We start from the raw sequence: 25,122 nt of genomic DNA, 5'->3' as shown, positions 1-25,122 counted from the left end.
TATTTTTCTGCCCGGGCGCTGCTGCCACTAAGACCGGCACTGTACACTGGCATGTTCTTTTTTGGTTCGTTCTATAATCTATTCCATAACTACCTGAGTCCGGATGTGAACCAGTGGAGCAGGGCAGGGTCGGTTAAGAGGGTCTCAAGGGAAAAGATCATGTTCTCTTGGTGTTGTGTGGCTCAGGTAGTGCCTAGAAGCTGTAACGTCGGTGGATACACCCCACAAGTAGGCAAAGTGGAGCAGCGGACCTGGACTGCTAGGCACGACACATAGAACGGGGTGGCCTATGTGCCATTGGTGCCAGGACAATCTCCGCACAGTCACCTATCATGCCCCTGTTTGTCTGTTTGTTTTTATAGAGCGCCCGCACCCAAAGGTATCTGGGCGCTATAGAAGACAGCTTAAAGAATATACATGCAATAGTACAGTTACGACAGCAATTATTACAGAGTAGACTATTACTTATAATGTGCAGTTAGAGTGAAGAACATATGGACACAACTGTTAGAAGACAAGCCCATGCTGTGGCCAGTTCAGTTGTCGTTTGCGCCCCCGGCGTCCTCTTTTTCCTCCATTCTCCCCCCTGACCCTCTTTGTCTCCTGTATTGATGAAGGCAGGTGGGACAGCCACCAAAGCAGGCAGTCTACAGCCATTTGCCGCTAGCCGTCACTCTTTCGTCATGGTGTTTCTGATCTCTCGGGGCAGGAGTTTTTCGGGGTGGAGATGCTCAGAGATGGACCTCCAGTCCCGGGTGCCTCCATTCAAGCAGGGAAAGTCCTTTGAACTTGGCATCTCGGGGAACAAACAGCACAAGCTTCAAGCCAAGTACTGAAGGCCTTAGCGTTCCAATTCAAAGTCGTCCAGGATCACACAATGCGGTCAAGCGGGCAAGATGGGACTAGCACACAGGGTTGTTGGTACCAGCATTAACTAGTGAGCCTCGTCGTTTTTTTAAGGGCTTGGCAACTACACAACAAACTCCAAATGAAAAGAATTGAATTGTGTAAATGGTTGGTCGGGTTTGTGGGGGATCTGTGGAGATCTGCAAATGAAAGCGTGCCCGCGGCTTTCTGCTCTTGTGCACGCCTTCTCCTGCTGTAGCGCCCAGAGGAGTGGGCGCAGACCCGTGTGCAGTGTTACGCAGTTTCATTTTGTTTCTGACCACTAGGAATTGACCGCGCCGTCACCCGGCCAACACATCCCGGTTTACCATATACAATCTTTTTTTGTTGTTGTTTGTTGTTGTTACGTTTGCAAACGATGCTTTGTGTTTGATGAAAGACATTTTTAGAGCTACCTGCAAATAGGAACTCCAGTTTTGACAGGAATCACATTTTTAATTAGAGCGCAATCCGATATTGTCTGGATCCATTTGTGTGACATTATTTACCTACTGAGACCAGTGAGGATGGACTCCTTTCCCTGGCCTCATACAAGCGCCTCCCTGACGACTGCTCAGCCCTAACCTGCGCCCTGAAGAGAGTAACTCAACCGCGAGAAGCGCATGTATAAATCGCAATCAATAAATAAATAAATAACCCTGATCCGGCCCTCCTCACCTGCGTACCCCTGACCTGGGGAATGAGCAGATGGCCCATGCCACTGCCCTCATCCGGTACTTCACCATCGTCCCTTCTTAGAGTCGCCTCCGGCCTGGTCTCCCCCACCTTCTTGAAGAAGCTGACATTGTGGGTAACAGTGGCAGCCCCATCCGTTGCGGTCACCATCGAGCCACGCACCGCCACCACGTCCATTGGAAAGGGCTCATAGGTTAGTGACAGCTTGCCCATAGGAAGCTGTTGGGGCCGGAGCCCTCTCCTCATGTTCTCCCTTTCCGTGCTGAGTCTCCTCTCACGCTCCACCTGAGCATCGCTAATGACAGCGGGTTCCTGCTCCCGCACTTCAGGGATCGACCCCTCGGACATCTCCGGAACATCGCCTCCGCTGGTGCCACTCCAGTGGACGCCTGAGGGGTGGCCCTGTATTCCCTCAGGAACTGATACAGAGCCCGTTGCAGGCAGTGTCCTTGGCCGTGAGCAATGCGGAACACTTTGTTTAACATTCTCATAAACCTTTCAGCTTTGCCATTTCACGGGGCCAGACTGGTGTGATCTTCTGATGTATCCCGTAGTCCCCATCAGCTGGGCGAAACTTTCCCCCTGGAATGGCGGTCCATTATCTGAACACAGGGTCTGAGGCAGGCTGTGCATGGCAAATATCTTCTCCAGGGCCACAGCCACCTTGTCAAAAGAGAATGAGTCGATGAACTCGACGTCAGGGTACCATGACCATTCGTCCACCACTACCAGGAAGTGAGTGTTGCTGCCCGTGGACCCAAAGTCAGCATGGACATTCTCCCAGTGCCTCGTTCCTCGGGGCATGGTCACACTCAGGTGCTTCTTCTGTGCTGGGGCCGCCGCCTGGCACCACACACAGGCTGACATAAATTCCACCACCCGTCTCTCAAGGGCTGGGAACTATACCTTCTGTCGTATGCCAGGCCTTAGTCTTGGCAATTCCTTGATGGCCCTGGTGCGCCAACTTGATGACTTGATGGATCTTGCACATTGGTATTAATATGTAGTAACCCTGAAGCAATAGTCCTGACTCAACAAATGCCAGTTCGTCTTTGACTTTCTACAGCTGTTCAAGCGCTGACCTTGCCTCCTGGGTCCTTTGGGCCAGCGTGTCTACCACCAACCTCCACAACCCTTGCTGAAGGGCTGCCTTTAGAATTCCTGGAGTGGCACGAGTTTGGGGTTGCCTCCTCTACAACCAGCCTCACATGTTCGTCTGCTTTGTCTGCCTCCTCTCCGCTGATGTTTCCACATCCTTCTGCCTCGCCTCTGGGGTGCCTAGACAGATATTCTGCAGCGTTGTTACTGCCCGGCCAATATGCCAACGAGACCCCTTATTCCAGGAGTGCCAGCATCCACCTTTCAATCCGGGCTGGATGCTTGGAGGACAAGCCAGCCATGATCGGCAGCAGGGGCTTGTGGTCAATTACCACCATCACCGGCCATCCCCGCATGTATAGACAAACGTGCCGACACCCCCACAGGACTGAGAGGGCCTCCCTCTTGATCTGAGAGTATCGCTGCTCTGCCTCCGACAGTGCCTTGCTTGCGTAGGCAATCAGCCTGATCTCCCTTTCAGCGTCCGTCTGGGTGAGAACTGCACTCAGACCAAACGGGCTGGCATCCACCACGATCTCTGATGACAGAGATGGATCGAAAAACGTTATGGTGTCCTCCACCATCAGCGCTCCCTTCACGACTTCGAACGCAGCCTGCTCGAGGGGACCCCACTTCCATGTTACCTCTTTCTTGGTGAGGATCCTCAGGGGCTCAGACCTGGATGCTAGGCTCCGAATGAACCGGCCACAGTAAGTGACCATCCCCAGAAAACTGCGGACCTCAGACACATTATCCGGGGGCCTTGCCTCCACAATGTCTTTCACCTTTTCGGAGATCAGGTGATACGTCTCCCTCCTTGAATATGAACCCGAAGAATTCAATGTTTTTCTTGAGGAATTCGCATTTGTCCTTATGCAAAGTTAGTCCGAGTGCCTGCAGCTGTTCGAGTCTTCACTAGCCTGTCCAGGTTTTGCGCTTCAGTCTTCGCAAACACCAGGATATCGTCACTGATGTCGAGGACTCCAGCCAACTCGGCGAGGGCCCCACGAATAATGTTCTGGAACACCTCTGCCGCAGAAGACACCCTGAAGCGTAGGCGTTTGTACCTGTAGAAGCCTCAGTGTTGGTAAACGTGGTTATGTACCTTGAGTCGGGATGCAACACCACTTGGTGGTATCCCACCCGAAGGTCAAGCTTTGAAAAGAAGCGCACCCCCTGCAGTTCCGCAATGATGTCATCGATCATTGGGGTAATGTGTCTTTCACACTTAATGGCCTTATTCGGGAGCCTTATGTCCACACAAATTCTAACAGAGTCAGGCTGTTTGGGCTTCCTTGCGATGACAATTGGAGACACCCATCGGGTCGGTCCGTCCACATTCTCAATGATATCTAGTGCCACCAAACTGTCCAGCTCTTTTTCAACGAGATCCCGCAGATAGAATGGCACTCGGCGGTGCTTTAGCGTAATTGGTTGTACTGACTCATCAATATGCAGCCTCACTGGTTCGCTGGCCATGCGGTCAATTCCCTCGAAGAGCTGGCTGTACTTTGCCAACAGCCCCTGCACGTCTTCCACGTACACTGAGTATGTGAAACTCACGATTCCCAGTTCTTCTGCTGCCGCACAACTGAGGAGGGTGTTGCTGCTGACGCTTGTTACATAAAATCGGGCCCTGATGGATGACCCTCCATGCTCAACATTGGCTACAAATGCCCTGGGCCAATGGGATCGGCTGCTCGCCACCAAAAGTGAATATGTGTGCCTTCAGCTTTTATAACACAGGCGGCGCCCCCATGGCGTCATAGTGTACCCTAGACATTACATCCACTGACGCTCCTGTGTCTACCAGCACTGGTACCGTGGACTCATCAACTTTCACAAGGCACTGTGGCTGTCTTCTGGTGGTGGCACATAGCTCACTGACGCTCGAGATAAAGATATCTGCCTCCTCATCTTCCTCTTCTTCCTCGTGAGGTACGCCATCCTCCCCTTAGTCTAATTGGGAGACATTGGGTGGGCGCTGTGGCCTAAAGAATCCTGCTCCCACCAGCCCCCTTGGTGCCACCACTGGCAATGGAGCCCTGCACATGCAGGCATAATGGTCAAATGCCCCACAACGCCCACAGGTTTTCCCCTGCGCTGTGCACTCTGTAGGGTGCGGGAGATCATACCCACCCTTGGTACTGGATTTGAGGGCTCTAGCACCTCTGTCCTGCTGACCACCGCTTGGACGACAGGGCCCCTCTACCACCTTGACCGCGGCCCACAGCACATACTTTCTCTGTCTTCTCTGGATGCATTGCTGCATCCATTCTTGAAGCACGCACCTCCGACACCACCTGGCAACGGCCGAGTTCCAATATGCGGGGCAGCGTGAGTCCCGGTTCCCCCAGCACCTGTCTGCGCCATTTTCCAGAAGAGCAGCTCTGTATGAGTTGGTTCCTGATCATTGTTTCGGGGTTCTCCCAAGCACACAAATGGGACATCCAGCGCAGCCATCCATAGAAAGTGTCCAGAGACTCATCGTCCTTCTGTCTGGCAATGTACATCACAAAGCGTTCATAATCTGCGTTGGCCAATGGCATGAAATGCTTACGCAGTGTGTTCTTGGCCACCATGTACGACGCATCAGCAGGTGTCAGGGACTGAAAGACTTCATGCACCGCTGGTCCCGCGGAGTAGAGAAATGTGGCCACTTTACTGTCCTCATCAGTCTCACCCGTGGCCCGGAAGTACATGTCGAGCTGATCAATCCAGAGCCTCCACCTTGGTCCAAGGCTTGACGGGGCCCCCAAGATATCAATCTCGGGCATTGGTGTGAGCGCCCCCTGCTGTCTCGTCACGCGCGTATCCACTGGGCCAGCTGGTTCTGTCACTGGTGCTTGGGCTCCTGCCCCGGCACCCTGATCATCCATGATGGTTAGCGCACAAGCACCCCACCAGAGCACTGGGGCCGCAACTCACAGATGGCCTCCTCCCGGCAAACTGCGCCAAAATATTGATTGTGAAGATGTTGGCCAACCACTCCACTTGTAGCTACTTCTGATGCTTATTCTCCACCACACCACACAGCCACTAAGATGCCTGCCTGGCACCCAGTCCAAAATGTCTAAAAATTGGGCGTGCAGCCACTTACCACTAATCCACCCTAGGGCCCATAATAATAGAAGCCCCTTCCACCAATGTCAAAACAGCCAGGAAGAATAGAACAGTTCTCCTGGTCCAAAGACGAAGATGTCCCAAAAACTGAGTGGGGTGGGCGCAGTGGACAAGAACAATAGACTGTAGGCCTCCCCTTGCTCCTCACCTCACACTCGACACTTGGGAATTGTTGAAAATACTCCAGAAATGAGGAATGTACTGCACAATGCTGTCCCCTGTGTAGGGGTTCCAAAAATTCCACGTGGGGGGGTGCACGAGGGGGGGTGCACGAGCACTCCTAGCGGGAACTACAACCCTCACCGCCACGCGGAAAAGATGGCGGCTGACCGCGTGGACTCTGGCATGAAAACAGAAGAAAATGCCTCCACGTTCTTTTTCCCCGCCTGCGCCTGGGTCCGCATCGGATCAATCCCCCGACTCGTCCCCACTGTTGTGTGTGTGTGGCCAGATTGCCCCTATGGCCCCCGTAACCCCCCCAACCACAGAGCACACTCGGAGATGTGCTTCATGTCCGTGCTCCACGGTCGCTCTGCCGCGGATGTGGAAACGCCCTGTTTATTACAGGCACACGTGGCGGAGTTACATCACTCCGCCGCGTGTGTGTGTGCCCTTAAAGGGGCAGTCACCACAATGATTAAGAAGCAGCACTCCTGGAGGCAGCAGGTATGTCCTTAAGAGCTTCCTTTATTAAGTACAAGTTACAAGGGCTGATGTAAGCATGGGTGGTGGGAGCCGGTGGGAGCCAGTGGGCTCCTGCCCTGTACCCGCTTACCCTGATGTGTACCCATACTGTTCCTCACCTCTTGTAACCTGTACCCAATAAAGGTAGCTCTTAAAGACATGCCAGCTGCCTCCAGGAGTGTGACTTCATAACAGACATGCTTTGGGTCAAGACGCTACGTCGGTTTCCACATTTCCCATCATGTTTTGCTGTTCAGTGACCTTTCCCGCCCTTTGCAAAGTTCCTAACCCGTCTCTTACCGTTCGCACATGCTGGGCATAGATTCGAAGGGTTCTGCCATCTTCCATGTCTTTTTAGTCACTTAAGGTATAACTATTGTCTTGTACTTGATTTATTTATCGAGGTGCAGGGTGTTTCGACCAGAAACTGTTACCAAAAGGAAACAGTGAAGAGGGCAATCTTGAGTCAGGTGCGCACAAAAGTGGGAGAGGGAGTGGCCAGCTGACTGGTGGACAGTGGGGAACGCATGGGGCAGTGACCCAGACCAGGACCGGCGTATGATTGACCGGTGGACTTTGGGGCATGCATGGAGCAGTGACCTAGATCAGGACAGACATATGACTGACCGGTGGAAAATGGGGACCGCATAGTACAGGCGTATGACTGACCAGTGGACTTTGGGGCATGCATGGAGCAGTGACCAAGACCAGGGCAGGTGTATGACTGACAGGCAGACAGTGGGGAACGCATGGAGCAGTAACCCAGACCAGGACAGGCGTATGACTGACCGGTGGACAATGGGGCATGCATGGAGCAGTGACCCAGACCAGGACAGGCGTATCGCTGACTGTTGTACAGTGGGGCATGCATGGAGCAGTGACCTAGATCAGGACAGACATATGACTGACCAGTGGAAAATGGGGAACGCATAGTACAGGCGTATGACTGACCAGTGGACTTTGGGGAATGCATGGAGCAGTGACCCAGACCAGGACAGGCGTATGACTGATGACTGACAGGCGGACAGTGGGGAATGCATGGAGCAGTGCCCAGACCAGGGCAGGTGTATGACTGACAGGCAGACAGTGGGGAACGCATGGAGCAGTAACCCAGACCAGGACAGGCGTATGACTGACCGGTGGACAATGGGGCATGCATGGAGCAGTGACCCAGACCAGGACAGGCGTATCGCTGACTGTTGTACAGTGGGGCATGCATGGAGCAGTGACCTAGATCAGGACAGACATATGACTGACCAGTGGAAAATGGGGAACGCATAGTACAGGCGTATGACTGACCAGTGGACTTTGGGGAATGCATGGAGCAGTGACCCAGACCAGGACAGGCGTATGACTGATGACTGACAGGCGGACAGTGGGGCATGAATGGAGCAGTGACCCAATGTAGTAGTGACCCAGACCAGTACAGGTGTATGACGTTAGTCAGAGGGGACTGAATATGGAAGTGGTACATAATGTCTGGTGACAGAGGACCTCAAGCTGCACTTTCTGAAGCAGAAATAGCTACAGCACCCTTTTAAGTTGGTTTTTAGCCAGGAGCGCTCTTCCTGGTTGAAGGCCGAGCCTGTAGCTGTTCCTTGAACACACCTATTCTACTAACCTTTATTACGGAGACCCAGAGTGGATAATCCCGCCAGGTGGTTGCTATTATTTCTCTGCAGAGTAAACATATTTTTCACTCTGTGAAAATAGTTTAAACATATTTTTCACTCTGTGAAAATAATGTGGCTGAGTCAGATTACAAAATAATTTGGGCTCTTGCCAGCTGATCTGGGAAGGGGGCTGAATGGCTGGTTTCCCTGCTTGTGGTGTTGTTGGGACAAACTCCCAGGTATGCCAGAGGGCTACTAGGAGTTTGCGGACCCTCGCAAGGCCCAACACCTTCCACAGGATGAACGGAGGACTCGGTCAACTGCAAGTTCAAACTGCGGTTCATTACAATCAAACCAACAGGGATCAGAAGAGGGACAGAAGACATCCGCTGACATCTCAATTTCTCCTGGCTCGCAGGCCAGTTTTGATACAAAATTACATCATTGCTCCTTTACTACTTAGGCCTCTCTTCAAAAACCTATCAACATGCGGGATTGGCCATCAGGAGCCTAATAACCTATATGGTCACCTATATGTGTTATTCTACTGGCTCTCCCATGTCAGCTGGCTGGCCTGGTCCATCCCCAAGTCACTATCTATAACAATGTTGCAGTGCGAGGGTCTTGCTATTGGTTCTTGCCCGTTGCTACCCACCCCTAACATGCTGAACTGTGGTTGGCTAGAGCTGACATCCCCAAGTCTGGGTTCTGCAAAGATTCTCAGCTCTTGGGGCCTCATTACGAGGTAGGCGGTAAGGGATTACTGGCACAGGTAAGGGCACCAGTGCCGGTAATCCCTTACTGCCCTACTACGAGTTCCCTTTGTGGGTCCTCCCTTAATGCCTGGTTTTTCCAGGCGTTAAGGACGGGACCCACAAAGGGACTCTGGAGCTAATAATGGTACCACAATTTGTGGTACCGTTATTAGCGCCTTCCCCATTCCCATTGAGCCCTATGGGGGCTCAAATGGGAATGGGGAAGGGCCCTGGTGAATGGGGAATTACCTGTCCCTCCAACCTTGGAATGGACCGGTAATTGCTCCATTCACCAGGACGGAGTCGGTAGGGTGTTGGGGGCAGCCATGGAGCTAACAGCTCCATGGCTACCTCCAACCTCGTAATGAGGCCCCTGGTGTACCTTTTCAAGGTAATAAGGACTATGCGTCTGCATTTTAACTTGTGTGTACCACCTTAGTCTATGAGAGTGCTCTTTTGCTTGGTGCAAGTCTTGTCTCACATTGTAGCGTCTTTGTTGCAGTCTTCTGTCTGGTAGCCTGAGATCGGCTCCCATTCCCAGCGCTAGTCGCTGTCCATTGTCTGTGTCGGCCGGGTCACGTGATCAGAGACCATTATTTAGAGCTGTGCAGCTCTGAATTATGAGGAATTATTTGTATTTATTGCTGCTGGTACCACTGTCTTTCAGGGGCTGGAATGTCATCTGTATCTTGTGGCCTTGGCAGGGGGCCCTGTCTCACACGTTTTGCTCTCTGTTCAGCCTAAATTCAGCTCGGCTCTTGCTGAGAGGCCTCTGGCCTGCTGTAATTTTCCGAAACCATAATGCAGAATCTACTGTGTTCGTGCTATTCTATATTCTCCATATGTTAGTCACACTTGGTTCTATCAGGTCCCATAAGTGCTCCTGCAGCTCCGTAGGGTTATTCACGTGCAAGTATCTGTAAGCTTTGCTCAGGATCTCTTGCTTCTTGTGGTTTCTGCGTTGCTCCATTTGGCTAATGGCAAAAATAATTAAAGCAATGACAGTATATATATATGTATGTCCTCAATCTATAGAACTGTACACTCGTGTTCTTCATGTATTCGGGTGTGTGTGTTTTTATGTCCCAGTGTGCGGATGGCATGTGTGCTTCATGTCTAACGCTGCTAAATTGAGATGTCTCTAACGACGTCAGCAACATGGCTTCTTGGCGCTTTAATGGAGACTGTCAATTGAGGTGTCTTTAGTTGCAGCCTGGGGCTTCTCGTCCATCTGAGGTAAATTTGTACCGTACCTGGTCTGTAGGGCTGGCTGAGGGGGTACCTCTTGACATACTTGTCAACCATCAGTCTGTTGGGAATAAGTCCGAAATAAAATGCGTGATTGCGGTGTTTACTGGCCTTCTTCCGGGTCATGAATTTCGTAGGAGTGGCATGTGGGGGTAGACTTCCCCATCCCTCTTCAGTGTCATCGGATGGGCCTTGTGGCAGCCTCCCCAATAAGATGGGTGCCTTTTTTCAGAAGAAATGGGAATGTCTCTGTGACACGCCCGCCAGTCCCTGAAAAACCAAAGTTGCAGCCTGCTATATTAGTAGTGCTATAATACCGATTTTGGTAAAAATAGCACTTGCCAAACGATGGGGAGGATGAGGTGCAATGAGTTTTCTAAGGCCATGGCCTGAATCAAGATGTCTGGCCTGCGCCCAACAAAATTAAGAATTTTGTGGAAATATGTGTTAAGTTTTTTTTAAAAAAAGGTGTTTTTTCACTTGTTGCATTGTTTTTCACCTTAGGGAAAATGTCAAATTCTTGCTCACGCACACAGCACCAACTGCTGAATAGATTTTCGCCAAATAAGAAACAAGTTGGGCACGAAGCGCTCTAAGGAAATCCTTTATTGGTTTGGTGTAAATCCGTCCAGTAGCTTTTAGTTTGGGCTTTTAGGTGACGCAAGCCCACCAATAAGCGGAAACTACTGCATTAGGGTACAGATAGAGAGAAATGGTAATGAGGAGGGAGACAAAGCTTAGCTTGAGGTGTTGTTTGGTTATTTTCCCACCCATTGACTGCCCATGGTCATGCTCATCCCTATGGCCATTCCCATCCAGTTCCTCCCTGTCCAATGCACCTCCTCATGGGAGATCTTTGAGCTCATTTTAAACAGGACTTCCCATCAAACTTTGCACTCAAATTGCCACCAGTGTTTCATCAAAAGAGTCTCCTGACAGTTAATGACTTAATTGAAGCTGTAAACATGCTAGTGCTGTAATAAAAATGTCTTGACAAGGTCTGCCTTCAGCCACTCGATTTATAAGCACTGTATGTGTCCTTCACTGAAGTTTTGTTAAAAGCAAGCATTGGCAAAGCTGACAGTTTTGGCTTATGTGTAAGTATTAGGCATTCTCCCGGCGTTGCTATTCGATGCCCAGGTACTCTCCCCATTTTGCATCTGCTACCATCAATGGCCAATTAATAACCTTATCGCAGTGCCTTTCCCATGCCTACACAAAAGCCCAAACTGCTGGCATTGGCAATGCTTGTTTAATATTTGCCGGAGAGCAGGGTGCCCCCCGCTACCCAAAAAGTTAGCCATAACTCCCATGATGCATTTATAGAGGCAAGCCGTTCTTTCTGAAAATCCGCTATCTTGAAAATTGAGATTCAAATTTAGATTCCTTTTTAAAAGCCGCCCTGGAATGATATAAGGGGAGTGAGAACGGTAGGTCTGAGGCTGCGGAGCTGTGGGTAGATTAAAAGAGAAGGATTTGTGATGGTTTGGGCTCTGAGGATAGTGTAGGCTTTTTCAAGCGTTTCCACAATATCTAGATGTAAGATCTAGATTCTTTTTGAGTGGCAAGAGTAAATACTTCACAGGTATAAAATAATGAGACCTAGCAAGCACAGTAAATGCTAGTACGGAGGAGGGGAATATTTTAAATGAATTTAGGAAGCAATTCCTATTTTTATATTATAAACAATTCATGGATTGCTTCCTAAATGAATCTAAAATGCGTGGAAGGGTGGTATTAGGGGGCTATTATCTTCTGGGGATGTTGGAGTAGCTTTGAAAGCTTTAATGTGCAGCCGGAAATTCAAAGATGTGTGCAACAGAAGTGCAAGTGGTGCTGATGCATGTTTTCCATAGCCTTTGTTTTAATTGGGCAAGCATTTCATGTGATTTAACAATGAATATTCCGTTTTTCCAGCACGTCCGCAGTGAAGATCTTGATACCCCACCCACTCTTCCTCCTCCCAGTACCCCCATAATAATCTGTTGCGTTGTCCCCACCTCCCTCTTTCTCATCCCAGTGCTCCATTACCCTACCTGTCTTCCTAGTCCCAGTACTTCATTCTCCCACCTCCCCCTTCCTCATTCCACTACCTCTTTGGAAATCATTTACATTACTGCCACCTCCCTCTTCCTCATCCCAGTACCCCATTAGAAATCCTTTACATTACTCCCACCCCCTCTTCCTCATACCAATACCCCATTAGTAATCTGTTACATTACCCGCATCTCCCTCTTCCTCATACCAGTATCTATTACCCCACCTCTTTGCCTCGTCCCAATTACCCTCATCTCTCTTCTTCGTCCCAGTACTCCATTGCATTACCCCCAACTCCCTATTGCTCATCCCATTAGTAATCTGTTGCATTACAGGCGTCCCTCTTCCTCACCCAAGTACCTCATTAGAAATACATTGCAATACGGCCACTACCATCTTCCTCTTCCAAGTACTCCATTACCCTGCCTCATTCTTCTGTTTCCCAATATCCCATTTATAATCAATTGCATTACCCCTCCTCCCTATTCCTCGTTCTGGTACTCCATTATTAATCTTTTACTTTACCAGAACCTCCCTCTTCCTTTTACCAGCACCCCATTTCCCCCGCCTCTTTCTACCTCATCCCACCACTCCATTACCAGTGCCTATTTTTTCTCATCCCAGTACCCCAATAGTAATCCTTTGCTTTATCCCAAACCCCTATTCCTCCTCCAAGTACCCCATTAGTAATCTGTTGCATTATACCCACAGCCCACTTTCTTTTCCTGAGTACCCTATTAGTAATCTGTGGCATTACCCTTCCTCCCCCTTTCTCATCCCAGTACCCTGTTAGTAATGTGTTGTACTATTCTGCTCCCTCTTCACTGTCCCAGTACCCCATTAGTAACCTGTTGCAGTACAGCCACCTAGCTCTTCCTGGTCTCTGTACCCCATTACTCCACCTCTGTTTTCATCGTCCCAATTTTCTGTTGCAACCACCTTACATTTCCTCGTCCCAATACCCGATTAGTAATCTCTTGCATTGCTCATACCTCCTGCTTCCTGGACCCAATTCACCATTAGTATTCCATTATTATCTAGTAGACAAAAACATGAAGTACTTGATAAACCCCATGTTCTGTGGCTGAAGAACACATAGTGATAACAAAGAATATGGCATCATTTATGGTATCGGAAGAAAAAAAGGAAGAATTACAGGTGGGTGGGAGTCGTGTGGGGGTGGGGGGTACAGCGGGTTAGGGAGGATTTGCTGCAGCAGAATTGGTCGAGGGAGAATTTGTTGAATATTTTTGGACACATTTCAACTCAAATGTATATGTTGTGGGGGTGGGTTTGGGTAATAAAGTGGGTATGATGAGGGGATGTGGGGATGTGGGTGGGTCCCTCCTCCCACTTACACTAGGGTTGAAATGTCCCAAACAAAACAAAACAATTGCCAAAATCTCCCTCGCCCAATTGTTTGAGAAAATCATATAGAACCGGTAAAGCATAACCAAACCCTTAACAAAATCCCTGAAATTTGGCAGGGTTCGGAAGTGGCGCCACCTTAATTACGACACCCCTTAAGTGATGACATCACATATGACATAATTTAGGACATCACAGATGTAATCTGTGATGATCATATGAGAAATCAGTAATGACACCACTTATGACCTCCTCAATCACATGACTGGTAAGCCTGAGCTATGATCAAACATTGTTTAGTGTATTTGAAGAAATAGAGTGCATTCGAGCACAGAAGCAATATATCCAGTCATTTTGAAGGTCCAAACACATTTCCAAGTATTGTAAATAATGGTCAGATAACTGCAGCAATGTGGTCTTGCACCTAGCAATCTATGATGTCCAATGCAGTATAGCGGGAGCCTGCCACCTTTGGATCTCCGGTGGTTTTACATTACAACGTCCGCTAGCCCTACCCAGCACAGGCACTGGTGAGGGAACATGGGAGTCATGATTGTGTCCTAAGAGCCTGTGCAGGCCGCCGGCTCGGACCTTTACTATTTGACAGGGTGCAGACCTACCTGTGGGTTTGTTATACTGACAGTAAGTGGCATATGACGTGCAGGTGCCTTGATTGGGGACGCAGTGCCTTCTCGTGCATGTTGTATTCTTTCGTGGTCTGGTGCAAAGTCATCATTTTGCCACCCAAATGTCTTCTTTGCATAGGGGGCTGTTTTTAGAACGGAGTGATAAAGGTACTAGAGTATCGCCTGTGGTAAATGCTCATTCAATATTGAGTAACGCTTGTGTGTAAGAATGTTAATGTACAGTATTTATAAATGCAAACTCCAATCAAGCTTTGGACCTGAATCCATGCTTATATGCGGAAGCAAATGGTGTCTCTCTCTTACTTGCATGCGTGATCCACCGTGCCAGTGATGTCATATGCCATGTCAATATGCGCAATTGGGATCTCATATTTAAGGTGGCATAGCTGCCACCGCCTGATGCATTTTGGGGGAGTTTGTTACATTAAATAATTGGCAAATTACAGTAAAATATTTGAAGTGCCCGTTGAGGTCAGAGCACAGGACACCCGATGGCATATATATATATACTAGTGCATGTGCCAGTGGAATTGGCCTCATCACTTAAACCCAGGAGAATATTGATGGTGCTTGCCATGCTGTGCCGTGGCAAGGCCTAGATACGCTTTCCACGTTGCCACCATTTGCAGACGTACATGTGTAGGCTTCCGGATGTTAAGTACACCACAAAGTTTTAAAAAAAAATTATCGGCACTTATTTAAAAATGGAGCATACTTTTCTCTGGTGATGTGGCCTGAAACTGCTGTATAAAGATCCATGCCATTCGCTGGAGGCTCACCAGGCCTTTTCCCACCATACATCGTTGACTACAAGCCCCAAAATGTGAAGAAAAATCAGGGCTTGATGAACACCTGCCAGTGACATGGGGAATGCTGACATGTGCACCGTAAACTGTACTTGTCTTGAACTGTGGCGCAATGTATATTGTTATCCCAGCTCCGTGTGTAACGCCTCTGATATGCACACTGTTAAGATGTTAGCACACCTCCTTGTGTATCGCCTCTGATATGCACACTGTTAAGATGTTAGCACACCTCCTCGTGTCTCGCCTCTTATGCGCACTGTTAAGATGTCATCACACCTCCTTGTGTAATGCTTCTTATGCACACTGTTAAGATGTTAGCACACCTCCTTGTGTCTCGCCTCTGATGCACACTGTTAAAATGTTAGCACACCTCCTCGTGTCTCGCCTCTGATGCGCACTGTTAAGATGTCATCACACCTCCTTGTGTAATGCTTCTTATGCATACTGTTAAGATGTTAGCACACCTCCTTGTGTATCGCCTCTGATGCACACTGTTAAGATGTTAGCACACCTCCTCGTGTCTCGCCTCTTATGCGCACTGTTAAGATGTCATCACACCTCCTTGTGTAATGCTTCTTATGCATACTGTTAAGATGTTAGCACACCTCCTTGTGTCTCGCCTCTGATGCACACTGTTAAAATGTTAGCACACCTCCTCGTGTCTCGCCTCTGATGCGCACTGTTAAGATGTCATCACACCTCCTTGTGTTATGCTTCTTATGCATACTGTTAAGATGTTAGCACACCTCCTTGTGTATCGCCTCTGATGCACACTGTTAAGATGTTAGCACACCTCCTCGTGTCTCGCCTCTGATGCGCACTGTTAAGATGTCATCACACCTCTGTGTTCTGATGCACACTGTTAAGATGTTAGCACACCTCCTTGTCTATCGCCTCTGATGCACACTGTTAAGATGTTAGCACACCTCCTCGTGTCTCGCCTCTTATGCGCACTGTTAAGATGTCATCACACCTCCTTGTGTATCGCCTCTGATGCACACTGTTAAGATGTTAGCACACCTCCTTGTGTATTGCCTCTGATGCACACTGCCAAGATGTTAGCACACCTACTTGTGCAATGCCTCTGATGCACACTGTTAAGATGTTAGCACACCTCCTTGTGTATTGCCTCTGATGCACACTAAGATGTTAACACACCTCCTTGTGGCTCGCCTCTGATGCACACTTTTGCACACTGTGCTGAATGCGCTAGAAAGGCATAGTGCCATCTCTAATCCAGTGGCAATACCTACTGTGACAGTGAAGAATTTGGTTTCATTACTACTGCTTTACTGACTGTTAACCCACCAGATGGCAACACCCAGCAGAGGGTTTCAGAAGGGCTGAAACACCTTGGAGACCCTCTCCAGAATGTAGACACCCTGATATCCTACATAGTCAGTGTGGCTACCCTGAACATTGGACTGGGTTTTACTTTTGTGTGGGTGGACGGCCTGGCCATTCCTTGCCACATGTGCCTTTGTTATATTGTTGCACGGTTTGAAAGAGATGTAATGTGGCTCTCCTGCTGTCACTATTCTAATGGTCTCTGCTTTCTGTGATCCATTTTACTGCTGCCTCGCTGGGACCTTCAAGTTTGGATGTCCAGTTTGTCTGCGACACCAAAGGCGGACACTGCAGGTATTGCCATGGGGTGTGCATGATGTTTGGCATCGAGTGTAGTGTTCTGCATGGCAGTAGGTGGTGTTGTCTTTGGTGTGCGTTAATGTCGTCTTGTAGACTGCATTCATTTCATTGTGATCCGGAGAAGAGGAACATTGACTAAACAGAGAAAATTGCCTGACTTAAACCCCCCACGCCTGACACTATCCACCTACCACCAATTCCTGGGCCCCAGAATCTGCCACCCCAGACCCCTGCACTGAAATCTCATTGCGGAATTGTCACCCTCTTTACTATTTTTGCCAGTTACGGGACTTGTATCCTCTCCTTTTGAGGAGGTGGGTCCTGATGACCAAACACTGGGCCGGGAGATGTGGCATTGCATTTTTGTGTCACCGTGGCCCACGGATAGTAAATTGTCTATGGCGGGGTTGAATTCCTCCTGGTGTCATGCTCCCCTCGTCGTGTGCTTCTTATTTTGTTTTTTAAATGTGTAGTTGGTTTGTGCTTGCATCGACTGCATACTAGAAAAAGTAAAAGCCCAGGACAAGAGAAAAGTGTCACACGACAAGGGGGGGGCGTCCTGCCTGTGGTGGATTGATAATGGCAACGTAATTCAATGCAAATTCAGTCAATTGTAGTAAAAAAAACATTAGTAGGTAATTATTACTTTTACTGTGTAATGTGTTACCGTGCAAAATACAAACATACACTGAATTTTGGTGATGTAGATCAGCTTTACAGTATGCTGAACTTATTTTAATAATAATAATAATAATTTGGCCCTTATATTCCGCTACGAACCCTCGGGTATCTGAGCGCTGCTTATTATTACCCGCAGTGTGTGGTGCTCATTTTATCAACCTCGGAAGGATGAAAGGCTGAGTTTGACCCCGCCGTGCGTTAGCAGGGTCTGTACGGATGTCAAAGCGAGTGCTCTACCCGCTGTGCCACTTGACCACTCATTTTAATTTTATAATTGTTGACTAATAGGGAGCAAAAGTCAATCTGTAGTCAAACGAGGAAGACATAGCTTGTTCCCTCAATACAAGCATCACAATTACTTTGTAAAACAAAAAGTGTGAACAACATAGGCAAAGAGAGGAGTTCACAAAAAGCATTACTCCATGCAGGAAGTCAAATTAGCGCAAAACAATGCAATATTAAATCAATGCTGTGGAGCATGTAAACAAAGGAAGAAGTCCACAGTATGCATTACTTCATGCAGAAAGGCAAATGAGTGCAAAGCAATGTGACATGTATCAAAAAGTGCAGATATGTATTGACCCACTTGAAGCACCTAATACTAGAATGTTGGTAACCTATGCAAACACTTTGCTCATTTGCAGCATCCTAGAGAAGGCATAACTAACATGACTGATCTAGGAAAGGAAGGACCTTGGGAAGGTCTACCAGAGCCAGGCTAAAGGGTGCAATTGACCGCAAGCAGCAGCGCGATTTCCCTGAAGGAGTCAGTGCCACGGGAGGCAGAACCCTCTTGCCATCGAGCACCAGAGCAGTTTATGAAATCCGGTCCCATGACCAGAGCTCGTCAAATAATGGACCAGGGGCGCCACGAGCTGCATGGCACCAGTGGTCGAAGTGAGCGGGAGCGGTGCTCCTATACTTTTTTTTATTAGCTTGTACAGCTCCTATACTTTTATTTTAAAAAGAATCCGTTCCCGAATGGTTTTATTTTAAAATAAAAGTGTAGGAAGAAGTTGAAACCTTCACTTTCAGTGCACTGCACTGAACGTTCCCTTAAACAACAGGTGCAAGTGTTTGGGGGGGTGTATTGTGTGTGGGAGGGGTTGTGGCACAGGGGTTTGTGGGGAGCAGGGGCAGGCCAGCGGGGAACATAGCTCCACTACTTCTTTTCGTACACTTCGACCACTGCATGGCACCATTGCTCCCGGCAAGCGTATGTGAGGGAGGCTGGGCATGTGGCGAGATTCCACCCAGGCAAACACAGGAGGACCTGCAAATCCGACCTGGCACCTTCTGGCACTTCTTGGTCGTCTTCCAGTAATTACCGTCTAACCAGGACCTCAAAATGTCAAAGAAAGTTCCCTAAGCGGTGACTCCCCTTTTAACAACATAGGCGGGGGCTGCAGGGATATTGACAAAGTATGTGTTCACTCTGCCCCTCAGGGCCCCGTTTAAGGGGTCTTTCTGGGACTGCATCAGTGTGGAATGCTGGGTTCCAGGTTACGAGGGTTTTTATGTCACCACACGCGGCCCAGCGTCGCTTCAGGCCGATTTACTGCCGAGAGATAATGATGTACACGGCGGGCAGTGTCTGGAGGGGCCCGTGAGGACTTCGCCTAGGCTTGTGGGAGAAATTAAACCTCTCCCCCCCCCCCCCCCCCCTCCGGCTTCCCCGGCGTCACTTGGTCCTGCTCTGCGTGATGTTATGAAGGAACGGCCTACGGGGAATAGACTCCTGTTTATAGGTGGCGCTAAAGCATTTTCCATGACCTTTGTGCAGTGGTAGCCAGAATTTCACTAGAGGATATGATATGTGCAAGAGGGCCTAGAGCAGGGGTCCCCATAAAGCAGGTGAGATATACAGCAGCTATATGACTGTGGAGTGTTTTCTAGGGAGCGCTTCCGCAGCCATGCGCACAGGTACACGTTTCTAACTCTTACCGGCACACTGCAGAAGCAAGACATCCAGGAGAGCGAGAGATTGAGATGAAAGAGGCCAGCCATCTGGAAATCAGAGTGGCAGAAGGGAGGGGGCAGGAGGGCAGGCCAGTTCACTAGAGTTCAGGGTCAGCCTGAAAAGCCACCATGGGGAGTAGTGAGTAGTTTGACACCCTCTTAGCCTGCCCTGCACCACTGCCCGACATCTTGGCTCGGGGGCATAAGAACAGATGGCAGAACAAGTCTAACGGGGATGGAGAAAGAAAGGGGAGAGGTCTCTCTAAGCCCAGTACAGCAGAGGACAGGCCAAGCACCCCGGAGAAAGCAAGTTCCAAAGGGGAGAGGTCTCTCTAAGCCCGGTGCAGCAGAAGACAGGCCTCTCTAAGCCCAGTTAACAAGGGGGGTCCTGGGAGTCCCTCTGCCAGACAATAGTCTTCTCTGTGAAAGATAGTGAGCTAAAGACTCTGGGTAAGTCTCTCGCAACCAGGAATAATGTCTGGCAGAGGGACTCCCAGGACCCCCTTGTTAACTCTCTAAGCCCAGTAAAACAGAGGACAGGCCAAGCACCCTGGAGAAAGCAAGTCCCAAAGGGGATGGAGACATAAAGGGGAGATGTCTCTCTAAGCCCGGTACAGCAGAGAACAGGCCAAGCACCCGGGAGAAAGCAAGTCCCAGACACTGGGCACATTGGGAGGATAGCTCAGCTGCAACGTGCGCACCTTGGAAGCAAGACGACACGGAGCAACACAGGTTCGATACCCGGGCCCGCGCTTAGAAACCTGGATATGAAGCACGTTATAAATAACCTATCATATTATAGAAGAATTTCTGGGGTTTCTTCGGCTTTAATTGTAACCATAGCATCCCTTTAACAAAGTTTTTTCATTGAATTTCATAGGTTTTTAGTAGTTCAACTTAACCATGACGTCCCTTTAACAAAGTTTTTCAGTGAATTTTATAGGTTTGTTTTGGTGCAATTTAACCAGAACGTCTCTTTAACAACTTTTTTTGCAGAGAATTCCATGGGTTTTTACCAGTGCATGCTATTTTCCTACAACCTACTAAAATCATACTTACCTCAATATAGCAACGTTTTCATCCAATTTACGTTTCATCTTAAAACTCTGCCATTTCCCACCATCTAGCATCATTTTTAACACTTCTATACTTTTTTCACTGTTTTTTCTTCTGTCGACGTCCGCGAACGTCGACGTGTTTGTGGACCTTCCGGACAGTGCCACGTGACCATGCGCTTGTGCACAGTATGATGACATGTCCATGAACGGGTCTGGACTTTGCATTTGGTTCCTTGCTTCAAGGACAGTTCGGAACTGCATTTTATGCTGATCGAGGAACTTTCAAGCTCAAAATGTACCCTTGCACGGCTCCTACACCTATTCTTACTCATTATCCATTAACAATCTAGTACAAAGCACATACTTGGAAGAATAGTAGCAAATCTGCTATTTTTCTTAAAAATAAATGGCATCAGCTGTTGGCATCCCTCCTCTCCAAAAGCCACCACCACCAGCTGGAGGACCCACACAACAAAAAAAAGCACAGTACTTCCAAAGACAATGAAGAGGACCAAGAAGAGGGCCTAACTCTACCACCCAGAGAAGATTATGTGTGTGGCAGTTCTTTACCACTGTTGGGAATGTACCAAAGGCTAAAGCTTCAAAAGTGAAATGCACTGAGAGCAACTCAGTCCTGGACTACCTGGATATTGCTCCTACGGGACCACCCCCATGTGGCACACCAAATCCAACTACTGCAATGCTCTTAGAAAGATTGTTCCTTTCTTAGCAAGTAGTAGGCTGTCTTCCTCCACATCATCTTCCTCGACCAACACTGTAACCACACAGCCTACTTATGTGAGACACAAAATCCCACCACCCACCTTGAAAGCAATAAAAGAAGCTTTGATCCATATCCTTGGAAGACAACAGCCCTCTGTATATACTGCAACACACCGCTCTGCAGGGAGAAGCAATTTCAATGTGTATTTGAAGCTGTAATGAAGGAGCATGAGAAACACTGTCCACTACCTCTGAAGTAACAGACGCGCAAAATCTTCCCCTGTCCACCTGCCCCTCCATATTAGTGCTTGGTGCCTCTTACCTTATTTCCCTCCTCACCTTACGTTCTGACCTCTGTTAAACTAACCTAGGGGTCGTGAAGAGACTGTGCGCTATTTAATGCCACCTATAGCTATTAAGAAAAGATATGGTTGAAAAATGGATCTGCCGCGTCCTTACGCTTCCACTGGTGCCCCCTAGTAGGTACCAGGACACATGTATTATGTATTTGTAAAACAAAGGTAAGTCCAACGCTCTGATCCTAAATATTTTCAATTCGTAATAGTCCAATTTTTATGAATGATTCAACTGCAAAGGAATTGCTGTTTTGACATCAATTCTTTTCGCCAAAAATAGTCTTTATCTTTGTGAATAGAACGAGCCGACACGTGTTTGGACCCTCTGGGTCGTTATCAAGGCTGGACAGTAAACAGAATCATGTATTAAACATAGGAAACAAGATCATAATCGTATAATGAATGCCATAACATAACAGAAAATGATAAACAAATTGGCACAATATAATAGGGGAAATAAAGTTGAGTTCAATACCATGATTCAGTAGTTGAGTGATGTATGCAATGTAAAATTAATCATAGCAGCGGATAACATAGAGGAAAAAACAAAATCATGCATTAACATTGAGCACCTCAGTCTATTGGGTAGACATCTGCACTGATTCCCAAAGGACTAATCTGAGAGTAGGAGCAATTGCAATGGCATGAGTAGAGGACGTCGGAGACCAGGAAGTCCAAAGGGAAAAGGAAAAAGAAAGAAGACAAAAAAGGTAAAAGGAGAAGGAGGAGAGGAGGGAAAAGGGAACATCTCATGAACTCAAAAGTGGATAGTGTGTGCCTGTGTATAGTAAAAAGTAAGTTCAGTACCAAGGAACCTGGGGTAATGTTGACACCCGTGTGGAAACAGACTGTCAGTTGTGGCTAGCAGTGCCTTGAATAAAGTATGTTGTCCTAAGATATATACACCATATTGAATAATTGATAACCTTCAAAGGCAAACATACCGTATATCCACAAGCGGTCATATGTATAGGTTGAGTATGGTTGTTGATGTACTGCTATAAGGCCTGAGGAGAATGAAATGTACAATTCTAAATAGTGGAAGTTGAAAATATCCATAGCGAAATGCAAATTGTAATTGACAGTGAATCAAATTGGAAGTAGTAACTTACCCTAATGTTAGATAGTATCTGATATAGGCAAAGATTTATGCGACAAGTGTATCTGAAAAATTGCAGTCCAAATCCTGTGAAAACCAGGAAATATAGTAAGCAAAAAAGGGCCCAGCGGATTGCCTGTATAACTACTCATGTTAAAATAAGTAGTTACCTATGGAATTCAGTCAAGGGGCCCAATCCCCATCTCACCTGTAGAGTCAGCGCCTATTCTGCCTCCGACACACTCGTATTGTGTCTAAATGCAGAATGCAAGTGGCGTTCTGTCATCACGCATGCGCCGCGCCCGCGATGTCACGCGCACATTGTGCGGATGATGTAACGTGCATGACGCACCGCGCGACAGTTGCGGAATCTTAAACAAAAGACATCATAAGTACTAAAATACAATAAGAAAATCTCTTGGTAAGAGGGTCGGGGTTCTTAATATGAGCTGCAAGTGATATTGTGCAGTATATGCATGTACTCGGTCAAACAATGTGAACGCACGTATCCAATTAATTATCCCAGATGCCACGTATCAAATGTGTTATGGCCACGTTAAAGTGAGTAGTTATAGACTGAATACAAAATATGGGCAAATGTACGTCATGAAAAGGCATCAAAGGACGCTCACTCGTATGTCACAGATGCAAGCATCTGATATATCCTAACAGTTAGAAACTGCAAGAGATGTCCCCAGAGTACTTCGAAAAATGGTATAGGTGGGTGGAACCACTGAAAAGAACAATAGTAGAAATTCATGGAAGGGGTAGCGGGGCAAAGCAAATGTCAATAGTAATTTGACTAATAGCACATGGTAAGCAGAGCATGTGAGCATACAACAAGATGTGTGCTTGCTTTACATAGGAGTTATTAATTAATATTTGTGATATGTTTGAAGACAAAGTTATTTGTAACTGTAATAGGGCAGAGCAAATGTCTGTCATTTTCACTTATAGCGCATGCTAGGTAATGCAAGTATGTGCACAACAAGAAGTGTTCATGCTGCACATAGAGGTTATCAGTTCATGCATTTATATGTTGTTGAGAACATGCCTGGTACTAAATACATATAATACAAGAAATACAAATTATTCTACAAAAAAAAATGCATTTCATGATCTGAATTCAAGCCAATCATAATACTACGTAACTGGCAAATGAGCCTGGATTCAAGCTGTCTGAGTTTCCCACTTAGGTTGCCCCCACGTTTGTCGCTTGTTGCTTTGATAAGACCTATGAAATGTATATCAGCTTTGTTGTCCAATCGGTGCTTTGACTGCCAGTGCAACGCCAGTGGTAAATTGACGTCTGTTTTGTTCAGACTGGAGAGATGTTCCTTTATGCGAATTTTCAGTTGCCTGATAGTGCTTACTATATAGAGCTTTTTGCAGACACAAATTATCGCATAGACCACAAATTTGGTTTTGTAATTTATGAAGTCCTTAATTGCAATTTTGGTCCCAGAGTTGGCAACCTATTCTTGGCAATTTTGATAGGCATATTGACACTGATTGCAATTAGCACATTTGTAAAAACCAGCCGGTTTAGAAAGCCACGTAGAAAAGGACATTGTCTTAGAGGGATCCAAAAAGGAAGGACTTAATCTGTTCCGAAGGGTATTAGCTTTAGTAAAAGTGAATTTAGGCTTGTTAGTGATATAGGGTGTGAGGTCTGGATCTAAATGTAAAAGATGCCAATGTTTACTGGCCATTTTAAACAGAATGGGCATGTCTCTGGAATATTGTGTCACAATTGCAATGAGTCTGGCTTTGTTGTCTGATGGGGGATATGATGGGTGGGTTATTTTTGGCAAAAAGAATTGATGTCAAAGCAGCAATTTCTTTGCAGATGAATCATTCATAACAATTGGACTATTACTAATTGAAAATACGTTCTGACCTCTCCTGCAATTTAAAAAATAAAAAAAACAACAAAAAAGTTTCCTTTAGGAACCACTTTTCACGGTTAAAAAATGGAACAAAAAAAAACGTATGGACTCTATCTACTTTAAATTTCTCAGTAAAGTACACAGACTCAATACGTTTTTCCAATATTTCCATTAGCATTTTGTGTTATGCTAATATGAATAATGTGACGTTCATCCCCCGTTCCAGGGGATAACGGCCTGGCAGCCCAAGTTATCGGCCCAAGCTAAGTGTGTCCCTGATGCATGCAGGCATCGTTGCGTTATGAATAAATAAATAAATAGCGAGAGCTCTGGACCATTATTCTCCATTTCAGCCCCTGCAATGGGGGATACACAGACCATTAGCACACCTGGTTCCCAAAGCGGGAACCCGGGGTGATAAAAAATAGATTTTTCTTCCTACAACAATCCTTTTACAAGATGGCCACAATAGAAAGAGAAGGCAGGGCCCCTCTTCCCTTTCCATGGCAGCCTGCAGAAGGCCAAATCAAAACTCTATGACCATATTACCACAAGAACATTTCTTTTCCCATTCAAACCTATCCTACTTTCAAAGAACTTTACCACATAGCCGGTCACAGGTGGACATGGCCAGTTTAACACCATTTTCTGTCCCTCGCAGTCATGACCAGTAGCCAGATTGTCTGGGGTCATGACCTTATACCATCACCCGGACAATCTGGCCACTGCCCATGGTCACGGGCTATACCT

General features: G+C 47.4%; 1 protein-coding gene across 6 annotated transcripts in view; it reads left to right on the top strand.

Moving 5' to 3' along the window:
* SH3PXD2A (SH3 and PX domains 2A) overlaps positions 1 to 25,122 on the top strand; it is a 1,212,758-nt gene that overhangs the window by 834,189 nt on the left and 353,447 nt on the right. For 4 of the 6 annotated variants that reach the window (XM_069611718.1, XM_069611724.1, XM_069611720.1 and 1 more), the window contains one exon: positions 16,557 to 16,601. The exons of the other annotated variants lie outside the window; for them this stretch is intronic. In XM_069611718.1, the coding sequence (XP_069467819.1) occupies positions 16,557 to 16,601 (45 nt within the window). The remainder of the gene's footprint in view (positions 1 to 16,556; positions 16,602 to 25,122) is intronic. 6 annotated transcript variants of the gene reach the window in all.

This window comes from Ambystoma mexicanum, chromosome 8 (assembly GCF_040938575.1).
Source record: "Ambystoma mexicanum isolate Mex_15411 chromosome 8, UKY_AmexF1_1, whole genome shotgun sequence".
Lineage (NCBI taxonomy): Eukaryota > Metazoa > Chordata > Amphibia > Caudata > Ambystomatidae > Ambystoma > Ambystoma mexicanum.
The sequence above is the reverse complement of the archived record's forward strand: the minus strand, read 5'-3'. Positions and strand labels throughout refer to the sequence as shown.